This window comes from Neoarius graeffei, chromosome 14 (assembly GCF_027579695.1).
Source record: "Neoarius graeffei isolate fNeoGra1 chromosome 14, fNeoGra1.pri, whole genome shotgun sequence".
Classification (NCBI taxonomy): domain Eukaryota; kingdom Metazoa; phylum Chordata; class Actinopteri; order Siluriformes; family Ariidae; genus Neoarius; species Neoarius graeffei.
Window position 1 is genome coordinate 19838218 of NC_083582.1, and position 25752 is coordinate 19863969.

General features: G+C 43.7%; 1 protein-coding gene across 3 annotated transcripts in view; it reads left to right on the forward strand.

The window, feature by feature from the left end:
* LOC132898038 (transient receptor potential cation channel subfamily M member 4-like) overlaps window positions 1–25752 on the forward strand; it is a 155867-nt gene that overhangs the window by 83646 nt on the left and 46469 nt on the right. For all 3 annotated transcript variants that reach the window (XM_060939401.1, XM_060939402.1, XM_060939403.1), the window contains 9 exons: window positions 14967–15197; window positions 15930–16032; window positions 19563–19684; window positions 19775–20053; window positions 20407–20508; window positions 20645–20773; window positions 21048–21177; window positions 21305–21450; window positions 23430–23542. In XM_060939401.1, the coding sequence (XP_060795384.1) occupies window positions 14967–15197; window positions 15930–16032; window positions 19563–19684; window positions 19775–20053; window positions 20407–20508; window positions 20645–20773; window positions 21048–21177; window positions 21305–21450; window positions 23430–23542 (1355 nt within the window). The remainder of the gene's footprint in view (window positions 1–14966; window positions 15198–15929; window positions 16033–19562; window positions 19685–19774; window positions 20054–20406; window positions 20509–20644; window positions 20774–21047; window positions 21178–21304; window positions 21451–23429; window positions 23543–25752) is intronic.

Sequence of the window (25752 nt, forward strand, 5' to 3'; positions counted from 1 at the left end):
GAAGAGTAACTTTGTAGAGGTGTTTAAATTGGCGAAGGTGATGTCCGATGCTGTAGTATGCTCTGGCCCCATCCCAGTGCGGTGTGGCGATGTAGCTTACAGCAGGTTATGGTTGCTGAACTGCTGGTTGTCCAGGTGGTGCTCTGAAAACAGTGTGGGCTTTATAGATAATTGGACTAATTTTGAGGGCACTGCTGGCCTGTTAGGGCGGGATGGTATCCATCCCACTCGGGAAGGTGCTGCTCTCATTTCTTGTAGCATAGGTCATAGTCTCAGAACAGGACTAGTTAATTCCTGACAATCCAGAGCCAAGGCCAGGGAGCAGACGAACAGGCTAAACCGACTGTCTGCTAGCTGCACAGAGTCATCACTCAGGGTCCACTACATCAAGACTGTGTCTGTTCCCCGAGCTCAACAAAAAAGTAGAAATATTCAGAGTGTTTGTTCCAGTAACCTAATCAATATAAAATTCGATCATACTGACTGTACAGCCGCTGCCAGCACCTTTTGATCTACAGGTGGGGCTATTAAATATTAGATCTCTTACATTTAAAGCGTTAATGGTTAATGAACTTGTTACTGGTGAGGAGTTTAATGTATTGTGTTTAACAGAAACATGGATTAAACCAAATGAATATATAGCATTAAATGAAGCTAGTCCTCTTGGATACAGTTACAGTCTCGTCTAACTGGCAGAGGAGGAGGCGTCGCGGTTATTTATGATTTATCTAGGTGTAACACACAAACCTAGTTATAAATTAATACACTTGAAGTTCTTCACACTAATATAATGTACGTAACCTCAAAAAATAAGTCTACCCAGTTAATTCCATTACTTATTATTTACAGGCCCCCGGGGCCATATTCGGAGTTAATTTCTGAATTTACAGATTTTATCTCCGACCTGGTTATTTCCTTAGACAAAGCTTTAGTTGTCGGAGATTTTAATATTCACTTCGATAACCCAGAAGACCCTTTGAAAACAGCGTTTGTGTCCATTTTAGATTCAGTAGGGGTTAATCAGAATGCCATAGGACTGACCCATAATGGTGGTCACGCCCTCAATCTAATACTAACCTTCGGGTTAAACGTAGAAAACATAGTCCCACTTCCACAGGTCTGAAGTTATCTCATCATTATCTCATCTCATTCAAAATATGTCTGAGTAATAATATATGCACCTCACCATGCTACTGTTTTAAACATGCATTCACGTCAACTACTGCACAGAGCTTTATAAATGATCTCCCAGAGTTATCAACTTTGATTGGGTCACCGTCAGCCCCTGCAGAACTTGATCAGGCAACTGAATGTTTAGTCAGCGTTTCACTATACTTGAGCGAATGTAGCTCCACTTAAAAGGAAAATGATTGGAGATAAAACATTTGCATCCTGGTATAATGATGACACTCGCACTTTAAAACAGACCGCTCGAAAATTGGAACATAAGTGGTAGTGTTCAAATTAGCGTGGAAGGAAAGCTTTCTGATGTATAGAAAAGCTCTTAGTGCTGCTAGATCAACATCTCTCCTCCCTAATAGAAGATGATAAAATAATCCTAGATTTATATTTAATACTGTAGCAAAATTAACCAGGAATAAGTCCACTGTAGACACATGCACACCTGCAGTATGTAGTAGCAACGACTTCATGAATTTTTTTTAATGACAAAATTGAGAATATCTGACAAAAAAACTCAAGCTACTAATTTAAGGTCAATGTAAGTGACCCTGTAGTTAACAATATAACTGATCATCAAGTAGAATATTTTACTCCCCTAAAAGAAACTGAATTACTTTCATTAATCTCTGCATCAAAAGCCTTAACTAGCAGTTATCAAACCTCTGGTTAAAAAAACCTGACCTTGATCACTGTCAGCTGTCCAATTATCGGCCAATATCAAACCTCCCCTTTATCTCAGAGATCCTTGAAAAAGCTGTGGCACAGCACTGATGCCTATATTTACATAGGAATAACATCCATGAAATGTATCAGTCAGGATTTAGACCTCATCATAGCACAGAGGCCGCTCTGGTTAAAGTAGTAAACGACCTACTGTTGGCATCTGATCAAGGCTGTGTCTCACTGCTTGTGTTGCTTGACCTTAGTGCAGCATTTGATACCATTTGATCACTCCATTCTTCTGGATAAACTAGAAAATGTGGGAGTTAAGGGAATGACCCTCTCCTGGCTCAGCTCTTATTTAACTGATCACTATCAGTATGTTGATGTAAATGGTGATTTTTCTAGACATACAGAGGTAAAGTTTGGTGTTCCACAAGGTTCTGTCCTGGGTCCACTGCTTTCTTTTTTTTTTTTTTTCTTTATATATGTTACCTCTGGGTGATATTTGTAAACATTGCATTAGTTTCCACTGTTATGCTGATGTATCGATGACCACAATCATCTTCAGCTATGCCTCAGAGAGATTTGGGCAGGTAGAGAAAGGAAGCTCTAAGCCCACCTCCTACACAATGAACCGCAGGGCCACTAGGATACATCACCTGCGCCAGGAGCTTCGCACTCTGAAGAAGCAGTACAAGACTGCTGCTAATGAGGAGAAGCAACCTTTAACAGAGCTGAAAAACATCCTGCGGAAGAAGCTGATGACCCTTCGCAGAGCAGAGTGGCACCAGAGACGGGGAAGAGGGAGAGCAAGGAAGCGAGCTGCGTTCATTGCCAATCCCTTTGGCTTTACAAAACAACTGCTTGGGGACAAGTGCAGTGGCCGGCTTGAGTGCTCGATAGAGCAAGTGAATCTCTTCCTCCAGGACACAGCGTGTGATCCTCTGAGAGAACAAGACCTGGAACCCAACAAATCTCTCATCAGCCCTGCCCCCCCCAACAACAGAGTTCAACCTGAAGGAGCCAAGCCTGAAAGAGGTCGAGGATATCATCAAGGCAGCCTGCTCAGCATCTGCTCCAGGCCCCAGTGGTATTCCCTATCTGGTTTACAAGCACTGTCCAGAGCTTCTACGGCACCTGTGGAAGATCCTGAAGGTGATTTGGAGAAGGGGAAAAGTCGCTGACCAGTGGAGGTGTGCTGAGGGAGTATGGATCCCCAAAGAGGAGAACTCGAAAAACATCAACCAGTTTCGGACCATCTCACTCCTGAGTGTTGAAGGGAAGGTGTTTTTCAGCATTGTCTCTCGGAGACTGACAGAGTTTCTCCTCAAGAACAACTACATCGACCCATCAGTGCAGAAGGGAGGGATCCCTGGAATACCTGGCTGTCTGGAGCATACTGGAGTCGTCACACAGCTGATTAGAGAGGCTCACGAGAACAGAGGCGACCTAGTGGTCTTGTGGTTGGACCTGACCAACGCCTATGGGTCCATACCGCATAAGCTGGTCGAGCTTGCGTTGCACCTCCATCATGTTCCCGTTAAGGTCAAGGACCTCATCTTGGATTACTACAACAATTTCAGGATGAGGGTCACTTCTGGGTCAGAAACATCAGACTGGCATCGCATTGGGAAAGGAATAATAACAGGCTGTACCATCTCTGTTATCCTTTTCACGCTAGCCATGAACATGGTGGTCAAGTCAGCCAAGGTGGAATGCAGAGGGCCCCTGACTAAAAGTCAGGTGTACTGCAGCCCCCGATAAGGGCCTACATGGATGACCTGACAGTCACTACAACATCGGTCCCAGGGTGCAGGTGGATCCTACAAGGGCTCGAGAGACTCATTACCTGGGCAAGGATGAGTTTCAAGCCCTCCAAGTCAAGATCGATGGTGCTGAAGAAGGGGAAAGTGATTGACAAGTTCTGGTTTTCCATCTCAGGAACTGTCATTCCAACCATCACAGAGCAACCTGCCAAGAGTTTGGGGAAACTCTTCGACTCCAGCCTGAAAAACTCAGCTGCCATCCAGAAGTCCAGCATGGAACTTGGAACCTGGCTCACCAAGGTTGACAAGTCTGGTTTGCCTGGTAGATTTAAAGCCTGGATCTGTCAGCATTCTATCTTGCCACGAATCCTCTGGCCCATGCTAATCTATGCAGTCCCAATGACAGCAGTTGAGTCCCTAGAAAGGAAGATCAGTGGCTTTCTTCGAAAGTGGTTAGGCCTCCTACGCAGTCTCACCAGTGCGGCACTGTATGGGGTGAGTAACACACTGCAGCTTCCTTTCAGTGGCCTCATCGAGGAGTTCATGGTGGTACGCACCAGAGAAGCCTTACAGTACAGGGACTCGAGGGACTGCAAGGTGTTAGCAGCTGGCATCGAGGTGAGGACAGGAAGGAAGTGGAAGGCTGGGAGAGCAGTGGAGGTGGCAGAGTCTCGCCTAAGACAGAAGGCACTGGTGGGCATCGTGGCAACAGGAAGAGCAGGCCTGAGTTACTACCCAAAGACCCTGATCAGCCAGACCCGCGGTAAGGAGAGACCCCACCTGATCCAGGAGGAGGTCTGAGCAGGCGTGGAGGGGAGTGTGTGAGCAGGGCGGTGGGACTCCAGACAACAGGGAGCATGGACAAGGTGGGAGAGCGCACTACAGCGCAGGATCACCTGGACAAACATCTTGCAGGCAGACTTCCATCGGGTCCGTTTCCTAGTGCAAGCTGTCTGATACCCTGCCTAGCCCAGCAAACCTCCATGTCTGGGGAAAGAGTGAGACACCCTCCTGCCTTCTGTGCTCTGGTAGAGGCTCCTTAGAACATCATCTCAGCTGCTGCCCAAAGGCCCTGGCTGATGGCTGCTACCGGTGGCGCCATGACCAGGTGCTTAAGGCAGTTGCTGAAAGCTTAACCTCTGCCATCAGCTCCTGCAAGCACCATCATGCCCCAAAGAAGGCAGTCTCCTTCGTAAAAGCTGGAGAGAAACCCCAAGCACGCCAACATATAACAGGCCTCCTCCACACGGCAAATGACTGGCAGCTGCAGGCCGACCTGGGAAAGCAGCTGGGGTTTCCACAACATGTGGCAGCAACAACTCTCCGTCCAGACGTGGTGATAACATCTGAGGCTTCAAAACACCTCATCATTCTGGAACTAACAGTTCCCTGGGAAGAGCGTCTTGAGGAGGCCAATGAGAGGAAAAGACCCAAGTACCAGGAGCTGGTGGAAGAGTGCAGGGAGAGAGGTTGGAGAACCTTCTATGAGCCCATAGAAGTCGGCTGTAGGGGTTTTGCAGGGTGCTCCCTCTGCAAAGTCCTGAGTTGCTTGGGCATTGTAGGAGCAGCTAAAAAGAGGGCCATTGCATCCGCAAGCGAAGCCGCAGAGAAAGCCACACAGTGGCTTTGGATTAAAAGGGGTGATCCGTGGACTGCTACTGGGATGCAAGTCAACCCCGGCTGGGTCGCCTGGGTGAGGGTGTATGATGTTGCAAGACCCGAAACACCCAAGGACCCCATGATACATCACTGAGGATGCGTCCCAGTGCATCCATGAGGTGTTTTCTAGCATAGTGCTGATGACACATAGTTGTATGTTTCTCCAAAACTTATGAGAGACACCAGCTTAATAGAATTGAGGAATGTGTGAAGGACATTAGACACTGGATGCTTATTAACTTCCTTCTGCTTAACTCTGACAAGACTGAAGTACTTGTATTAGGACCACATGCAGCTAGAAGCAAGTTTTCTGATTACACAGTAACTCTGGATGGCCTTTCTGTTTCCTCACGTGCAGCAGTAAAAGACCTCAGAGTGATTATTGACCCCAGTCTTTCATTCGAAACTCACATTGATGATATCACCTGGATAACTTTCTTTCATCTCAGAAATATTGCTAAGGTAAGAAATTTAATGTTACTACATGATGCAGAAAAACTAGTTCATGCTTTTGTTACCTCCAGGTTGGATTATTGTAATGCTTTACTGTCTGGATGTTCCAGTAAGTGCATAAACAAGCTCCAGTTAGTTTAAAATGCAGCAGCAAGAGTCCTTACTAGAACTAGAAAATATGACCACCCCTGTCTTATCCACACTGCACTGGCTCCCAATCAAATTTTGTGTTGATTTTATAAAATACTCCTGTTGACCTTCAAAGCACTTGAATGGTCCCTCACCACAGTACCTGAGCGAACTTCTGGTCCTTTATGACCCGCCACACCTACTTGGATCAAAAGGTGCAGGCAATCTGCTGGTACCTCGTATAGTGAAGGCTACATCAGGGGGCAGAGCCTTTTCTTGCAAAGCCCTGCAGTTATGGAACAGCCTTTCAAGTAGTGTTCAGGAATCAGACACAGTCTCAGCATTTAAGTCTTGGCTGAAAACATGTATCTGTTTAGTCAAGCCTTTTGTTAATGGTGTTTTATGAGGTAAAGGTGTAGATCTGGAGGGTCCTCAGACAGTGTTTTGGTAAACTGGGATGTATGGATGCTGTCAGTCCCCCACTCGCTTGCTCACTCGAGTTTGTTGATGGTGTAGTGGCTTTATCTCCCGGGGCTCCCTCATGCCCGTGTTACCTTCTGGCTCTCCCCTTTTAGTTATGCTGTCATAGTTAGTTTTGCTAGAGTCCCTGCTTGTACTCAGCACAAAATGTATACTGTACCTACTTTATTCAGGTGACACTGGGCATACCTAACAACCTGTGTGGGTTTTTTTTTTCTCCCCCCCCCCCCCCCCCAATCTGTCCCTCTGAGTTCCATGTCAATCCTGGGATTGAGGTGCTGACCTCTTCTGCTCCTCGGACCTGCCTGATCTATCCTGATGCCCTATGTCTGGTTGGAGTCTCATCACATCGCTCCTGTGGAGGATGGCCCCATAGGGACAGTTGAAAGTCACACTTGGAAGACACTCTGGACACTTAGAGTAATGCTTTTCTGGCTGAGGACTACAGTTGACTTGCTAACTTTGGGACTGCGGTTGTCACGAACAGTTTTGCACTCAAGTTTCCATTAATGAAGAGTTACAACATCAACAAAACTGACTTCATGTTAAAACTGTTAATGTTAGTCATGTTGTCTGTTGTCCAGGTGGGGATTGGTTCCCTTTTGCATCTGGTTCCTCTTGAGGTTTCTTCCCCGTGTTGTCTGGGGGAGTTTTTCCTTGCCACCATTGCTACGAGCTTGCTCGTTGGGGATAGATTAGGGATAAAATTGGCTCATGTCTTGGGTCGTTCAGATTTTGTAAAGCTGCTTTTTGACGATGTCTGTTGTTAAAAGTGCTATACAAATAAACTTGACTTGATTTTATATCATCTAAGTAGGTGGCTGCATATGCATTGTGGGGACAGAGAATTTGTTCCATGAGACGCTGAAACATTGTAGGGGCCCCAAACAACCCGAAAGGAAGGGTGACAAATTGGTGTAAACTAAACGGAGTGGAAAAGTTTGTTTTCTTGTGGGATAATGGAGTCAAGGGGATCTGCCAATATCCCTTTGTCAAATCCAGTGTAGAGTAAAAGCGAGCCACGCCTGACCAATCGAGCAGTTCATCAATGTGGGGAATCGGATATGAATCAAATTTAGACATAGCATTGACTTGACTTTTTTCTTTAGTCCACGTAGAACCAGACTGACCCGTCAGTCTTGGGAACCAAGACCACCGGGCTGCTCCGGTTACTGTGCGACTCCTCAATTATGCCCATTTCAAGCATGGCCTGAAGTTCGTCCCGAACCACATTTTTCTTGTGCTTGGGGAGCCGATATGGGTGGCTGCACCCCCCACCCCCCGTGGGTGTCTCAATGTGGTGTTCTATGAGGTTAGTGCAACCAGGGAGGGGCGAGAACACATCTGAGAATTCCTCCTGCAACCTCATTACCTGTTCTCTCTGGGACGGTGAGTGGTGGTTTCCATAGGGGACCGGGGTGAATTGGGCTGCACTTTTTGGACTTGCCTCTGGTCCCATCTCCACCCTCTCTGGAACTGCCATTGCCAGAGACACAGGAACCTCCTCTCTCCACGGTTTCAGGAGATTGAGGTGGTAAATTTGACGTGTCTCCCTTATCTGGCCATTTGACCTCGTAGTCCACCTCCCCAATTTGTATGACCTCAAAGGGCCCTTGCCACTTGGCGAGTAATTTTGAGCTTGAGGTGGGTAATAAAATGAGGACTTTATCTCCCGGTGCAAATTCCCTTAGCTGTGCCCCTCTGTTGTACAGGTGAGCTTGATGTTCTTTGGCCTGTAGCAAATTCTCCTGAGTTATGTGTCTGTGCATGGAGTTTTGCTCTCAGGTTAAGAACGTACTGAATTTCATTTTTATTTTGAGAAGGCCCCTCCTCCCAATTTTCTTTAATGATGTCTAAGACACCATAGGGCTTGTGCCCATACAGCGATTCAAACGGGGGAAACCCAGTGGAGGTTTGTGGGACCTCACATACTGCAAACAGAGGGTCAAGCTACCTGTCCCAATTTTTAGCATCCCCATGAATAAACTTAAGAATCATGTTCTTAAAGCATATATGCAGAGCCATGGCCTCACTTTTGTTTATAAATGCTTTGAGACCTCAAGAATGGCACAGGAATAGTTTTAAGCGTTAACAATAAATTTAATATAGTAATTTTTACGATTAAAGTGGTTCATATAGGTAGCGGTCTGAGTGAATGACCTTGACGTCTGTAACGTCACAGCAGGGAGTCTATCGGTCTCATCGCCATTTCCGCTATATTAAAACACAGAGCTGACTGCAACTCCGATCCTCCATTTTGAGCTAATGTATTGCCATACCACGTAGATGTGTTTTTGGTCAGTGCAGCAACATGACAGAAGCTGGATTTATGTTGCATTCATGGTCCAAGAATGTTCAAACTGCAAAGATTTGGACACGTTTTGTGAGAAGTTCATGGGCACATTGGGCGCCTACGAAGTGGTCTGTCCTCTGCTCTGCACATTTTACTGAAGACTCTTACAACCCCGATTCCAAAAAAGTTGGGACAAAGTACAAATTGTAAATAAAAACGGAATGCAATGATGTGGAAGTTTCAAAATTCCATATTTTATTCAGAATAGAACATAGATGACATATCAAATGTTTAAACTGAGAAAATGTGTCATTTAAAGAGAAAAATTAGGTGATTTTAAATTTCATGACAACAACACATCTCAAAAAAGTTGGGACAAGACCATGTTTCCCACTGTGAGACATCCCCTTTTCTCTTTACAACAGTCTGTAAACGTCTGGGGACTGAGGAGACAAGTTGCTCAAGTTTAGGGATAGGAATGTTAACCCATTCTTGTCTAATGTAGGATTCTAGTTGCTCAACTGTCTTAGGTCTTTTTTTGTCGTATCTTCCATTTTATGATGCGCCAAATGTTTTCTATGGGTGAAAGATCTGGACTGCAGGCTGGCCAGTTCAGTACCCGGACCCTTCTTCTACGCAGCCATGATGCTGTAATTGATGCAGTATGTGGTTTGGCATTGTCATGTTGGAAAATGCAAGGTCTTCCCTGAAAGAGACGTCGTCTGGATGGGAGCATATGTTGCTCTAGAACCTGGATATACCTTTCAGCATTGATGGTGTCTTTCCAGATGTGTAAGCTGCCCATGCCACACGCACTAATGCAACCCCACACCATCAGAGATGCAGGCTTCTGAACTGAGCGCTGATAACAACTCGGGTCGTCCTTCTCCTCTTTAGTCCGAATGACACGGCGTCCCTGATTTCCATAAAGAACTTCAAATTTTGATTCGTCTGACCACAGAACAGTTTTCCACTTTGCCACAGTCCATTTTAAATGAGCCTTGGCCCAGAGAAGACGTCTGCGCTTCTGGATCATGTTTAGGTACGGCTTCTTCTTTGAACTATAGAGTTTTAGCTGGCAACGGCGGATGACACGGTGAATTGTGTTCACAGATAATGTTCTCTGGAAATATTCCTGAGCCCATTTTGTGATTTCCAATACAGAAGCATGCCTGTATGTGATGCAGTGCCGTCTAAGGGCCCGAAGATCACGGGCACCCAGTATGGTTTTCCGGCCTTGACCCTTATGCACAGAGATTCTTCCAGATTCTCTGAATCTTTTGATAATATTATGCACTGTAGATGATGATATGTTCAAACTCTCTGCAATTTTACACTGTCGAACTCCTTTCTGATATTGCTCCACTATTTGTCGGCGCAGAATTAGGGGGATTGGTGATCCTCTTCCCACCTTTACTTCTGAGAGCCGCTGCCATTCCAAGATGCTCTTTTTATACCCAGTCATGTTAATGACCTATTGCCAATTGACCTAATGAGTTGCAATTTGGTCCTCCAGCTGTTCCTTTTTTGTACCTTTAACTTTTCCAGCCTCTTATTGCCCCTGTCCCAACTTTTTTGAGATGTGTTGCTGTCATGAAATTTCAAATGAGCTAATATTTGGCATGAAATTTCAAAATGTCTCACTTTCGACATTTGATATGTTGTCTATGTTCTATTGTGAATACAATATCAGTTTTTGAGATTTGTAAATTATTGCATTCCGTTTTCATTTACAATTTGTACTTTGTCCCAACTTTTTGGGAATCGGGGTTGTACAAGACCTCTGATCTGTTGAGGAGCGTTGGCTATAAGCCCATATTGAAAGAGGGTGCAGTACCAACAATTAAGGGAAAAGAAAACAAGAAAAGGAAAGCATTTTATTTATTTTTTAAAAGGAAAGTGAGTTCAGTTGCACCAGTTCTCCCGGAGTGAGCTGAGAGTTGTTGCTAAAACCCGGGATGGAATGGGATGGGACATATTATCACTTGGGCAGTGACCTCCCTGTAGTTGTTGCTAAAACCTGTGACATCCCGTTCCGTCCCGAGCTTTAGTAATTGCCTGAGCGGAGCAGTAATGGTGGACTACCACAGTATGAAGAAAAATGAGTGTCTTATTTCTAAACTGGATATTGCTGCCATCTTGCCCTTACATGGAAAAAGTGAATGAATGGAGAACTGAAAAAACAACTGAAAGTCAGATTGTTTCAAAAACAATCGGCATTCAAGAAGCGAGAACGCAGACGGGTAAGCTCGGACTCATTTGGATTAAAAAAAAAACATGTTTACCTGCATTTAGATTAATACATGTAACTTGTATTGTGTGTTTAAGTTACCGGTATAAGATTAATTTGCTTCAGAATGTGTTTCTCAGTTCATCTGATTTATTTAATTAGCCTTTTACATTTTATCAGTGAAAAATCCATGTACATGTATGTTGCATAAGTTATAACACCTATCCTGTTTTAATGAGAGTCAACCTACAATCAATGAAGTCAAATCAGTCTTGGTTGAGCAAGCCGGTAATGGTATTTCTTTTTTTCACCATAAATTTTTATTTATATGACTGGTCGATAGCTGTCAAAGGCCTCGGCCTTAAAACTGGTTACCGCTGTGACATCACGTGCTCGGGGCTGACTGGCTCAGCGGGGCAGCTCGAATGCCAACTTTGCAGTCGATTTTAACTCTCAAAATAAATAAATAAATAAATAAATAAATTCTTTGACCAGTTCGTCTTTTTGTGGATGATAAACACGAGTACAAATCGAATTTAACCCCCATTTATATAATTTGCGCAGTGTGCGTGACCTATAAACATAGTGCCTTGATCAGTCAGGATTTCTTTTGGAATCCTGACCCAGGAGATAATGTGGAAGAGTGCCTCCGCAACACAGTGTGCTGAGAGATTGCAGAGAGCCACTGCTTCCGGGTATCATGTTGCATAATCCACAATGACTAATACAAAGTGATTCCCATGTGCAGATTGATGTAATGGCCCAATGAGCTCCATACCAATTATTTTGAAGGGAATCTCGGTCAGTGGCAATGGGCGCAGTGGCACTTTTGGTGTGGCTGCTGGATTTACAATAGCTGGAAAATAGCAGAGTGGCGCAGCGTAAGCATGCTGGGCCCATAACCCAGAGGTCGATGGATCGAAACCATCCTCTGCTAAGTGACCTTTGGCGGCACGGTGGTGTAGTGTTTAGCACTGTCGCCTCACAGCAAGAAGGTTCTGGGTTTGAGCCCAGCAGCCGGCAGGGGCTTTTCTGTGTGGAGTTTGCCTGTTCTCCCGGTGTCTGTGTGGGTTTCCTCTGGGTGCTCCGGTTTCTCTCACAGTCCAAAGACATGCAGTTAGGATAATAGGGGATTGCCTTGGGCTGAGGTGCCCTTGAGCGAGGCACCTAACTCCCAACTGCTCCCTGGGCACTGTTAGCATGGCTGCCCACTGCTCTGGGTGTGTGCGCGCGCTCATTGCTCACGTGTGCATGTGTGCGCGCGCGTGCGCGTGCTCATTGCTCACGCATGTGTGCGTGCGCGCGCAGGTGTGTGTTCACTGTTTTTCAGATGGATTAAATGCAGAGAGGAATTTCACAAGCGTGTGATGAATAAAGTTGTTGTTCTTTACCAGCTGGCATTCGCGACAAGCCGCACACCACCTGCGGGCGTCAGCCCGAATCCCTGGCCAATAGAAATGGGCCATGAGACGATTTAGTGTTTTTTATCCTACCCTAAATGCCCAGCCATAGGATTACAATGAGCCGCATGGAATAAAAGTTTCCTGCGGCTCTCTGGGACCAACAACAAGAATCTTTTCTTTAGTTTGAGTGCCTTGTGTCATTATATACATCTCAATCTTTTAATAATAGAAAAATACAGGAAGGAAAGTGTAATGTTAGGCTGGAGGATTTGACCATCAATTACTTGGTCAAAGGCATGTCTTAGAGACTTGTCACGCGTCTGCTCCAAGGGGAAGTCCCCTAAGGGATTCCCCAGAGAGCGAGGAGGACTCTCCCCACTCTGTGTCATGATGTGGAGCTGACACGCGCGTGGCTGAGACCACCTCCCCAGCCACCATTGCAGTGGGATTCCCCCATGATGTGCTACTGCAGGACTCGCCCACTACTATTTGTTTTATTAATGTTTTAAACCCTGGCCAATTGGTCCTCAGAATCAGTGGGCGAGAGAGAGTATGACTCTGACTAACTGCAGGCTCTACGCTCTGCTTTTCTCCTGGAAGTGGATAGTGACGAGCATCAGCGGATTTTTGTGTAGATCACCATGCACACGTTTAACCTTCACCACACTTGCATTCCCCAGTGCCCCACATTTGAGTCAGGCTTTGATGTATGGAGGTCTGATTACAACCTGAATCCACCAAAGCTTGATGTGTACCCCCTTGAATACTCCAGTTATCCTGTACACCCCTGTTTGATCAGGGGAAGCCTGAAGCGCATCGGGGACGCGAACCAGGAGCCCCGCCTCCTCGTGGAAACGCTGATTTTCCCCTTCCCTCTGTGCTCTACAGACCTGCCCAGGCTCACTCGCGGTTCTGGTGGGCATGGAGGAGTTTATTTGTGGAGAGGGAGAGCAGGGACTAATGGTGGCACAGACACAAGGAGAAGGGGGAGTGGGAACACAGCTATAGACACTGGTGCGGGGAGCGGGTTTTGGGGGAGTTGGCCCCCATTTCTGCGGGGCTGGGATAGGGGAGGGGTGAGGAGGTAGGGGAAGGAGAAAGTGATTTGAGAGTGTTGTCACAGAGCCTGCTTCCAGATATGCAGTCAAATGATCCTCAGCCAGTCAGACCGCCTCCTCCAGCGATGTTGGTCAGTGACACTGGAGCCATGCTGACGTCCCACTCAGCATCTGAGCAAGGAACTGCTTTGTGTTACTCTCTTGATGGCTTCGACGTCGCACTTGCCGGCGAGAAGCCACTGTCAGCAGGCATCCTGGAACTGTTGGGTGAATGCGAACAGCTGGCCCTATTTGCCATTAGCCAGCATGCGGAAGCACTGGTGCTGCTCTTCTGGGCTGCATTTGACTTGCTGTAGGATGGCTCACTTCAGGTGGGGATATTCCAGCATGCTGTGAACTGTCGAGCCGCGAGCTGGGCCTCCCCTGATAGTAGCGGCAGAAGACAAGCCACCCACGGAGATGTTGGCCAGGAGCTTGTCTCTGTGACACATTCAAACAGTTTGAAGGCGTTGGGGTTGTCCTGTGGCCCCGTCTTCACTAGCTGGATGGGCATGTTGGCCGCAGGAACGCCAGCTAGAGCACCTGCAGCCTGGACCCAGTTCCAGATCACCTACCAGTCCTCTGCCTGGGCTTCAAGCAGATCCCAGAGGTGCTGGTCCAGGTTGACGGAAACCATGACGAGGGTGTGTTGCTGGCGCTGGAGGTTGTCGGCGAGCATTTGGAGAAGTTCTTGGACTGGTTTGAATCCCATGGTGGCGTTTGTTCCTCAGTCCTGGGTTTCAGCACCAGTGTCACAACTTTCTAGTTTTGGTAAACAGGAATGGGAAGCAGGCTTCAGAACAAGGGCGTTCTTTTATTATGACACTTTTCAGTGGCAATTCAATACACAAACATGCAGGGTGATGCTGCGTGCGCGCTCTCTCTCTGTCTCTCTCCTGACTGCCTAAAAGACACACAGACACAGGTTAATAGACAGCCAGTAATTTGACACAGGTGCACCTCCTCACGTTACCTGCTGGTTCAACCTGCCTCCACGCTCAACCACACTTCCACTGCTACAATGAAGTTTATCTTCGAGTGGTGAACATATTCACAAGTGAGTGACGCGAACAACTGACGCATCCACCAAAAAATAAATAAACCACATGTTAATCAAAAAACATTTTGAGCCAGTACGCAGCCTGTGTGTGTGTGTGTGTGTGTGTGTGTGTGTGTGTGTGTGTGTGTGTGTGTGTCTAAAACTAGTGGTCTTCAATTTGTCATGAAATAATAAGGAAATGGGCCATAACTGGCCATGAAACTGCTTGTCAGTTGTCTACTTTTGATCCTGTGAAAAATGGCTGTCAATTACAGTAATGCTAGCCAATCATAGGTGTTTGTGAGCTCATGCATATGGAAGTGGGCGGATAGCGCTTTCCTCTGTGTGTTACGCCGCCCCCTAATGTTGCATAAGCAGCAGCTCAAATAGATACGATCAGCTGGTGTTATGTGCTGCAGAGGAAGCACGTGTTAGCCTTCACCCTCCCTGATTTAGCAGCTGTTGTGTGATGGGGAGACCTGTCTTGGGGGGTGAGAATTGACCATGGCTAAACAAAGGAGAACATTGGGGGGGGAGAGAAACACACTATTTTTCTCTCCATGTGTCTTCAGAGAATACTTCTCTCCTTGAAGAAGTCCATCCCCTGGTTGGTCCTGGCAGGCTCTGGGGGACTGGCTGACTTGATAAGTGACATCCTGGACAATGTATCTGCTGCACCAAGCCTGGCAGGGGCAGAAGGCGAGGGAGAAGCAGCTACAAAAATGGATCTCGGGGGCAAAGTAATGGAGAAAGTGATGAAACACTTTCCCTCTGAACAGGACACTGACAAACTCATTGACAAGGTAATAATATGGGTTTATTTGTAATGGGGTGGAATGGTGTGAAAAATTCAGCATGTTAATCTTATAATAATGCTGTTCGTCACTGTATCTGCTTCTATTTTTAAAAAGGATGACATCGTTAAAGAGTACAGATACAGTGTAATAGTTCATATTGACTTTTTTCTAGAATAGTTCTTTATCAGAAATGTGCTTCTTTAATAGTTTATCAAAAACATTCTCTGATTGTCACTTTTTAAAGTAGACTAATCTTGCATGATACAAAAAATTGACACTTCATCTGAAATAGATTACAGTACTATTTACATTTTAACTGTTGAACATCCAATGGTAATTGAAATTTGGCAGTGTGTTGTGGAACCTTCTAGTACATCTAACATTTCAGGATGAACAACCTTTCTTAATAGTAGGTCAGCATTTTTTTAAAATCTGTAAATAGCTCTCAAACAGGTCTCGCCAATTTGGAAATCCATTCGTCTTCTACCGGCTATTTTTATTTTTCTATATAACTGTCCACCTTGTTTCTGGTTATTTTGTAGAAAGTGCAGCATTTGTTTGCTTGCATCACTGTTGCTAATTTTCTGTGTATGCGGAAAGGTTGCTAAAATTTTTACAGAATAGCCTTAAATTATTCATTTTATAACTATCATTTATGACTTGCTGAAAGCTGTATCCTAATTTTCAGGAAAATCTAGTATCTTAAGTGTTCGATCTCCATATGCTAAATTCGGACAGGTTTTGAGTATTTGCCAGAGCAAAGACCTGATCTCAATCCATCATGAAGATCATGAAGGCTTGGATGACTTTGATACTGTGCTGCTGAAGGCTCTAGTCAGGGGTAAGTGTCAGTAATACTAATATTATTGTTCCTTTCTTATTCAGTGAATAATCTTGAACTGTCATTTGAACTGTACTGAAACATACATCACTTAGCTGATCTCGGACCGGTTATTATGAAACCAGGAGTGTGATTAGTGTTCTGGGATTCACAAATGGGTCGCATCAAAATGGAAATTACACCAGGATTCAATTTAAATGAACTAAACATACTCCATCTGTGAAAGCCCCACTAATTACCATGCAGCTAGTACTGAAAGTATTAGTGATGAGGGGAAAAGCACATTATGATCACAGTGAAAGGTCCAATAGTAAAATGTTTTAGTTATTGTTATGTGGAAAATGTGTAGAACATGATGATAATTCTGTTTTACTTTGTGGCCTCAGCACAACTGCATTCTGTAGCTGAAAATCTCAAAAGAAAAACGTGTCCGAAACTAGTAAGGGTCCAGCACAGCCGCCACGTAATCCCATGAGCCAAAAAAAAAAAGCGGTGGTTAAATCACAACAAAAAATAAACAGAATTAACATTGGCAGCGCATTTCAAAAGTAGTGCAGTTTAATATGAGAAAATGGCATGAAACTGGATGTGGATAGGTATGTAAATGCAATCTGTATAAAACTTGGAATTATTTGAATGGTCTGCTTTGCATAATGAATAAAGTAGTTTTTTTTTTTAATCTATCGATTGATTAGAGAATTGGGTAAGGAAATGCTGTAGGTCTTGGGTGGCCAACCCGCGGCTCGCGAGCCGCATGCGGCTCTTTGCCCAGTGTCATGTGGCTCTTACGTTCATATCGAAGTTTGTGTTTGTGTGTTTTTTTTTGTTTTTTTTTTTTTTTTTAAATGTGCATGTGCGCTTTGCTTGAGTTCGGTATGGTATTTTCGTCAAATGCATGTTCGCTTTGCTTGGGTATATTACGGTATTTTCAGGTCATGTCAAATGCGCATGTGCGTGAGATAATCGCTAAGTTTATGGGCAAGGTGTATCTTGTGTCAAGTAGCCTCTCAAGGGGGCGTCGTGGCTCGGGTGGGTGGGGCGCCGTGCCGTGGGTCCGGGGACCTGGGTTTGGTTCCGACCTGGGGTCGTTTCCTGATCCCTCCCCGTCTCTCTCCCGCTCGTTTCCTGTCTCTGCGCTGTCCTATCCAATGGAGGTGAAAAAAGGCCAAAAAAATATCTTTCAAAAAAAAAAGTAGCCTCTCAAAATGGCAATGAAAAAATGCACAGCAAAACGAAAATATGAAGACGAACATAGGACATTTTTAACAGAGTGGGAGAGTTTATACTTTTTTGTTGAACGTAATGGCAAGCCATTCTGCCTTATATGTCAGTCGTCATTAGCTCATTTCAAAGCTTCCCGCCTCCCTGAATAAGCAAGGAGCCAGATATGCAACACTAATTGAAAACCTGCACGAAAGCTTTGTAACCCAGTTCCGTGATATACAACTGAAAAGGCCACAGGTTACGTTCCTCGTCGACCCATTCAATGCGGAGATGGACTGTTTGAAAGCCCCGCTAGTCACAGATGAGGCTGCGGCTGAGTTGGAGATGATCGATCTTCGTGAGGAAGACCAACTGAAACCTGTTTTGAGGGAAGGCACCATTGAGTTTTGGAAAAGTGTGCCATTGGAAAAATACCCGAATGTGAAACGGGCTGCGCTTAAGATACTGTCGATGTTTGGGTCAACATACGTCTGCGAGTCTGTGTTCTCTACCATGAAACATGTGAAGTCAAAGCATCGTTCTGTTCTGACTGAAACCCATGTGAAAGAACTGCTTCGAGTGGCAACGACGGAATACAAGCCAGATTTGAAGAGGATTGTTCAAGGCAAGGAATGTCAGAAGTCCCACTAAGCAACATGCATAGTAAGTGCACACAATATTGATTGCTGTAAATGACTGGCCTGTGGTATTAGTACTGACTGAAGGAGTAAATTTCTCTCATGTTGGCGTGTGACATTTACTATTAATCTGGCTGAGCAGAGGTGCGTGAGCGTGTGTGTGTGAGAGAGAGCGAGCGGGGGGGGGCGATGTTCATGTGTGGTCATGTGTATGGTGCGGCTTTTTTTTTGGTAATGCCATGAGTCCCACTAAGCAGCATGCATAGTAAGTGCACACAATGTTCATTGTTAAAAATGACTGGCCTCAGCCTGTGGTCTTAGTACTGTAGGAGTAAATATGTTGGTGTGTGACATTTACTATTAATCTGGCTGAGCAGAGGTGTGTGTGTGTGTGTGTGAGAGAGAGAGGAAGAGATGGGTGATGTTCGTGTGCCCATGTGTATGATGTGGCTCTTTGCGGTAATACAGTAAAAAATGTGGCTCTTGGTCGCCAACTGGTTGGCCACCCCTGCTGTAGGTGAACCCAACTCCCATGCAGCTATGCTCACAATGCTAACAGCAATAGGATCAGCTGAAAAATCTTGGAGCTTGTTATGAAGAGAAACAACAGGGCAGCAGAGGCACAAAAATCATTGAGCTGAATTCTTCGTTTTTAATGTAATAACTGGGCTTTCATGCACTTAAATGACCAAGTTGAGAGAAGACTATTTAGTGTATTTAGTATTTCTACTGTACTGTAAACAGTAGTGCTATAAATCCTCCAGTGAGTGAATGAATCATTTGCAGTGATCACGAGCTGTGTTTGCTACCAACATCCATTGAATGCACAACTAATTCAAGCAAACATCTGTTTGTGTGCTTTGACTCATTTCCCACCAGTGTTCTTGGGAATGAAATGGCTTTGTGCTCTTCACCAGGATAAATGTAAGCATATTCTAAGAGAAGCAGTGAAATCTGACTTCTCAAACACTAGTGGTAAATGTCAAAATATTGGGCTGTACTTTCTTGATTTGAATGGACCGGTCAAACATCTTTGTTTTTTGTCAAACTCGGAAAAGCCAGCCTGTTTCCTGATTAACAGAAATCAAACGAGTGTAGAAATTTCTCCAAGTTTTGTGTTGGAACTTTTCCATAGGACCCCTTTTGCTCTTGCAGTTTTGAATTACGCCATGGTATTCACACTGAACATTCTGTGTCCTTTCAACACACTTGGCATATTGCCTATTCTCTGTGTAACTACATACTGTATACTACTGCATGCATATTAGTGATTTTATAATCACACTATCTAGGGTAAACCAGAAGAGGATGGGTTCTATTTTTATTTTTGGTTCCTCTCAAAGCTTCTTCCTTAGGTCACTTCAGACCAATCTTAAAAAAAGTAATGAACACGACTCACATCGTAAACTTAAACACACAACTGCAAATCACACTTGCAGAATGCTCAGAGCTGCATGATCCAGAATCCATGACATCTTTACATTAGTCTAGCTTATTTTCTCTTTATAATTTTCATACTTGTGAAGAGAGACTGAGAATTCAACAGGAGAGCAGACCAGATGAAATGGACAAAACTGAACACACAGATATCCAGAACGATAGTTAAATAACACACACCTGTGCTTCCTCTATTTTAAAAACCACCAGCCTCCAGAGGTCAACAGGGTTTGTGTGCATTGTGTGTCACAGCTAACAAGCAGCGCCTTTCCACTGATACGGTCCCCAGTACCGAGGAGCTGAGGCTGGCTGTGACATGGAACAGAGTGGACATTGCCAAGAGTGAGCTCTTCACTGGAAACATCCAGTGGAAGGTAGGAAATGATGACATCTCTGACATCAGTGATGGATAACTGAAGTAAATAAATGTCCTGCATAAATGCTGGAATGTGTGTTGAGTGCAGAGTGACGACTTGGAATGCTTCATGACCGATGCGCTTGTGAACAACAAGCCCCAATTTGTCCGTCTGTTTACTGAAAACGGGCTGAACATTGTGGATTATCTTACATATGGCCGCCTGGAGGAGCTGTATCGCTCAATTTCGGAGGGCTGTCTGGCCTACACGCTGCTCCAGCGTTACCTTGCAGAACGTCTGGGTACGATCAGTCTTGGCACTTCTCGCTCTGTTGCCAGTTTTGCTAACCAGACCTCCAGCCCAGTTAAACAACTGACACTTTATGAGGTGAGGATGGAGAAACAGTTTTTATGAGCTGGAAACTTAAGGTTGTTTTTTTTTTTGTGATGAGGTAGTATAAAATATCTTGGCATTGAGAGGAAAACTAAGCAAGTTTACATTGTAGTAACAGACCTGCACTGTTGCTTATCCATCCATATCCATGAGCACAATAACTGCTCTTAAACAAGTTTGCTCTGTCCAGGTTATGTTCTACAAAAAGCAAGTTTCTAACATTTTGCTGCTTCTTTGCAACCATACTAGCTTTATGGTTCATACATGAAAATCTCAAACATAAGACAATGTTTCTTCCACATTTCCAACATCAAATCAGCCTATCCACTTCTATCCATGCTTTCTAGGTGTCTCGGGTCCTACAGTACTTGCTAGATGATGTGTGTCAGCCATTCTATTATAAACTCCTGGGTCTGGTTGGTATTGCTTCCAAACGGAAAATCATCAAGGTAAAATGTCTAATATAAAAAGTGCCCTAGATCAAGCAACGATGTTAATCTTTGAGGCAAATTAATGGTGTAATCGTGTATTATGGCTTCATTAATGTGACACTTGTTCTGATTTCACCTTGGTATTCATTTTCAGAAACTGGCTACAGTTTTGCAAGAAGATGCAGAATATCAGAGGCGTAAATGTTCTCACCCGTGGGCTTCACTCTTCATCTGGGCCGTGCTGCAGAACCGCAGCGAGATGGCTGTCTACTTCTGGGAAATGGTAACATGATGCCAGTGGACAGCAGGCCTTGGAGTTGTCAGTGTTTTTAGATGCAGAATTGCCCCAGTATTTAATCATTTGTTTTCTAAATGTAATTTAATGCCATTTTAGACACCTTAATTTTTGTCAGGTGGATCCGTGAGTATGAATATGGAAAATATCGCTAAATATTGATGTCAATGTTGGTTGTAGTTATATAAGATGGAAAGAGATGCCCAGGGGTAATTTGACATCCATCTCCCCACCCCCTTCTCTTTCTTTCATAAACTCTTAGACCTCGGAGTCGGTGTTGAGTGCTCTGAGCGCTTGTAAGCTGCTGAGAGCTCTTTCTAGATTAGAGACCGAGACTGAGACGACACTCTCCATGAAGGAACTGGCTCAGAGATTTGAGAACTTGGCCCATGGTATGACGTGTACATGTTTTTATGAGCAAACTGGGCACGCTGGAAATTTGAAGCAGTATCTTAGTTTCTGTTTACCTCATTTTTCTCACACACCCACACACTGAGTGTGCCTTGTTGCTTTGCATAGATATATTCAGTAAATGCTACGAGAGCAGCGAGAATCGCTCCTTCATTCTGCTGAAGAAGAAATCGGAGGTCTGGGAGGGCACTACATGTCTGAGGATGGCCATGAAGGCAGATGCTCGTCTCTTCTTTAGTCATGATGGCGTGCAGGTCTTATTATATTTTTATATTTGCAGTTTTCTTGAAAGGTCATTGTATTCTATTAAGAATGTTTGTTTGTATACATTGACAACAATGTATTGCACAGTATTTCGAAGTCTTCTACGTGGATTGTTAGTTTCGTATCATGCTGGAAGCGATGTTTCAAAAAAATTGGAGCCGTAATGTAATGAACTTGGCTGGACATGTGTATGTTGTGAAGCACAACTGGAAATTTGCAAGAAATGGTAGAATTTCAGGGTCACTGAATCTCTAAATCTGCAATTGGATACCACCTCATTGCCAACAAACTATGTGGAAAGCATGTGAGAAGAAAGCCTTTTTTTCTTTCATCTAACCACAAGTACATACCTGGATGTCACTAAATGCGAATCTAGCTGGGTTCCATGGTTGGATGAGGAGGGGGGACAAAACAAATTTTGACGACAAACCCTGAAGATGGTACAAAAAAGGACCTTTATAGAGAAAAGTACCAAATCCCCACTGTTGAGTACTGTTAAAGCTAGATGGCCTTTCAAGTTCATAAAATTGGTGAAATTTAGTTCTCTTGGAAATTTGGTCTTTGTGATTTATATTTATTTCTGTAATATCTTAAAACCCAAACTAGCCATTCTGTAGCTGGGAAGTTATTTAATTTGAGGGGATTCCTTAGCAAATAATGTGCATGAAATTGCTCACTTCACGTAGTCAAGCGGACAGAGGAAGTCCGGTGTGCGCATGCACAGGTTTCCCCTTTATTTCTTTATTTATTTTCTCTTTATTCCTTCTCCCTTCTTTTGGGTTTTATGGCAGCTCGCATCCAGTATTATATTACTGCCATGGTTGACCTTGACTGCACTGATGGTTACATCGTTCTGTTGCTAAACGAACAGCTGATCACACCAAGGTGCTTGCTGATATTTATTAGTTTGGTCCTGCATTTCCTTTTCACAACATAACGTCTCCTCGCTTTCTGTTACTGTAGTCGGTCTATCACGTTTCATTCGTGTCCTCCATTTTTTTTTTCCTCCTATTTCAAATTTGTATTCCACAATGCCTTGTGTGAACAGGGAAAGCCCAGCACATAATGCATGATATAGTATCTTGAATTGGGTCATGGTGAAGCAGGAAAAATAACAGAATTTAGGGCCATGTGGCCCTAAATTCATTAATTGTTCTTTAAAAAAAAAACCTAATAAAATTGGAAGTCTGTAATCCAAATTCAGTAGCTTTAGGTCCACTAAACAAAAACAATTGGGTGTCAGGGAAAATTCTTTTTATGACCTAAACTTGAAAAATCTGAAAGGCAGTCTACCTTTTAAGGTGGAGCTAAAATCTTGCATGATACAAATTGACGTTCTCAGAGCAGACTGTGGGCCTGTAGCCAGGGCTAGCATAGTCAGTGGGTCCTGTCCGACCATCTGTCTGAGATTCTGATTATTATGATATCTCAAGAACAAGCCATCAGATGTTCAATGTTTGACTGGTCACTTGACTTAAGTTTAATCCAAATCTGAATAACTTGAACCAGTTTAGCATATGATTGAGTCCACATTTCAGAGGAACAGGAGAGAAGGCGGAGCAGGATCTGGAGAAATTGGGAAGCATGCACTAATTTTTAATGTTGATTTCTTCAGCATGTGTCCATTTTGTCCTGTATTTTCTCCTGGCTTATTGTGAAGTAGGTAGGCATAGACACAGGTATAACCTCTTTGGTGTGTGTGGCAATGATGGACCCCAACATGCTAAACTGAGCACACATTTGTAATAACTGTACACTCATTGTAACTGACACCAAAAACACAGATGGAGCTCAGAATGTTAATGGAAAGTTTCATGATTTATAATGTTCCTAGTTTCAAAGCTAAAGGCAGTGTCCAATCTTGCATTAAAAAGTGGGAGAATTCATGTTTGCACTTCTTTCTTGCATAATGTGGGAACTACTCGGTACTTGCCAATCCAAATAAAATAATCAAGCATGTGTGTGTCAGAGTCTGCTGTCTCAGATCTGGTGGGGGGATATGGACAGGAGCACTGAGGTATGGAAGCTCATCCTCACGCTGTTTATCCCTCCTCTCTGCTACACCAACCTTATCTCTTTCAGGTAAGAAATTCTTCCATTATGTCACATGGATGGATGCCATATAGCATTGTGGAAATAATTGCTTCCTAACATCTCTCACCTTGCTTTCATTAACCCTCTGGGGTCTGAAGGTATTTTCTGGCACATTGTTGTTAATTTTTATTTATAGAGTGCTTTTAACAATGCTCAAAGATGCTTTATAAGGGGTAAGTTGATATAACAGCAAAATCATACAGACTTTAAAAAAAAATCAATAAAAAAACATAGGAGAATAAAAAGCAGTAAGGGTTGTTTTACAATCAGGGTACGCAAGCTAAAAATCACATTTAACACATTATCTTCAATATCAAAAGGCTTGACTAAATAAACTTGGTTGTTTATTGTAGCCCTGTGATAGCGCTATTTACCATGCAAAAAAAAAATTTGATGACGTTATTTTTGGTGAATGTATGGCAATATGTCATATTTAGTAAAATTACTCGTGTCATTTAGAAAAAGTGCTTTTTTGACCACAGGTAGCTCCAAAAGGGATGCACTTAAATCATTCTTTATACCATAAAACAAATATTTGGTTCCATATCATTGGAAACATAGTTAAGTTTTAATGTTGAATGCCAGTAAGTTTTCAGACTACTTTGATCAAATTAGTATGTAATTGTGTCAAAAAAAATGTCCTCTCCGAAACAGCTAATTTTTCAATATAAAATAACATATCTAAAATTATTTATTTTCATCCTAAAATGTGGTCAAGATATTGGGACATAAATATTAGAGACAACTAACACAAAGCTTACAGCCTTATATTTAAAAGCACTATGGAAGTAGTGGATTCTGAATTGTCAAAAAAAATGTCCTCTCCGAGAATCACTTCATTTGTTTCTCACATCTTATAGCAGATTACACAAAACTACCATACACATCAAAAAATTACCTGAAATCTGTTCTTTAACTTGTCCTTCACTTAAAAACTGGTACAAGAACCAGTTTGAATCAATTTGAATTTTGGACCCCTGTGACACAAACTTTGTGCCCTGATTGTAAAACAACCCATAACGAAAGAAGGCAAAACACAAACAAAGGTGGATTTAAAAAGGTGAGTCTTGAGCAATTATTTGAATGTGGTTCGCTCGGTGCAGTCATGGAGGGATTTGGGGAGTGAGTTCCAGGGGGTGGGGGCAACAACTGAGAAGGCTGTATAACTCCAGGTCCTGTGCTTGGCCCTGAAAGGGGTGGAAAGGAGGTTGGCATCTGATCAGAGACTGCGGGAAGGAGTGTACAGGTGGAGCAGGTCAGTCAGGTAAGTGGGGGTGAGGTTATGAAGAGATATGAAGGTGAGGAGGAGAAGTTTATATCGGATGTGGTAAGGGATGGGGAGCCAGTGAAGTTTTTGGAGGACAGGGGTGATGTGGTTGTGAGAGTGGGTTTGAATGAGAAGTCGAGCAGCAGAATTTTAGACATTATTGGAGTTTATTTCAGGCTTTGGAGATAGATCCAAAGAGAATGCTGTTGCAGTAGTCCAAATGAGAAGTGACAAAGGCGTGAATCAGAGTTTCAGCAGCTGAAACTGAGAGAAATGGGCAGAGACAGGTAATATTGTGGAGGTGAAAGCTGTTTTGGTCAACTGGTTGATGCGGGGTTCAAATGTCAGGTTGGTGTCAAATTACACCAAAGTTGCAGATTTGAGGGAAGGGAGACAGAGTGGAGTTTTCAATAATGATGGAGAGGTAGAGGGACTTTGTGAGGGATTTGGGGCCAATGATGATCAGTTCTGATTTGTTGAAGTTTAGTTTGAGTTGTGGGTTTTTGTTTTTTGTTTTTTAAATTAATGAATTTTATTTTTTTCCATCCAGAGTTTCTGTCATACAGTTGATGAGAGTCGTATGAGTGGGAGTGGAGATGTAAAGTTGACTGTCCAGGACCAGGAAGTTTGAAAACTAGGTGTTCAAATGAAAGAGCAAGGGATGTAGAAATGGGGATGGTTTTAAAATCCTTCTTAAAAACTGCAACAGCAGCACCACCTCCTCACCTCTCAGGACATGGGTGTTCAATGTATGAGTATCCTGTGGGGGTGGTCTGATTTAGTGCGAAGAAATCCATAGGTTTATGCCAGGTTTCAGTGAGACAAAGGAAGTCCAAGTTATTGCCAGTGATGAACTCGTTTAAAATGAGGCTTTTATTATTGAGGGAGCGGGTGTTCAGGAGGGTGAATTTCAAGTGAATCTGCTTCCTGA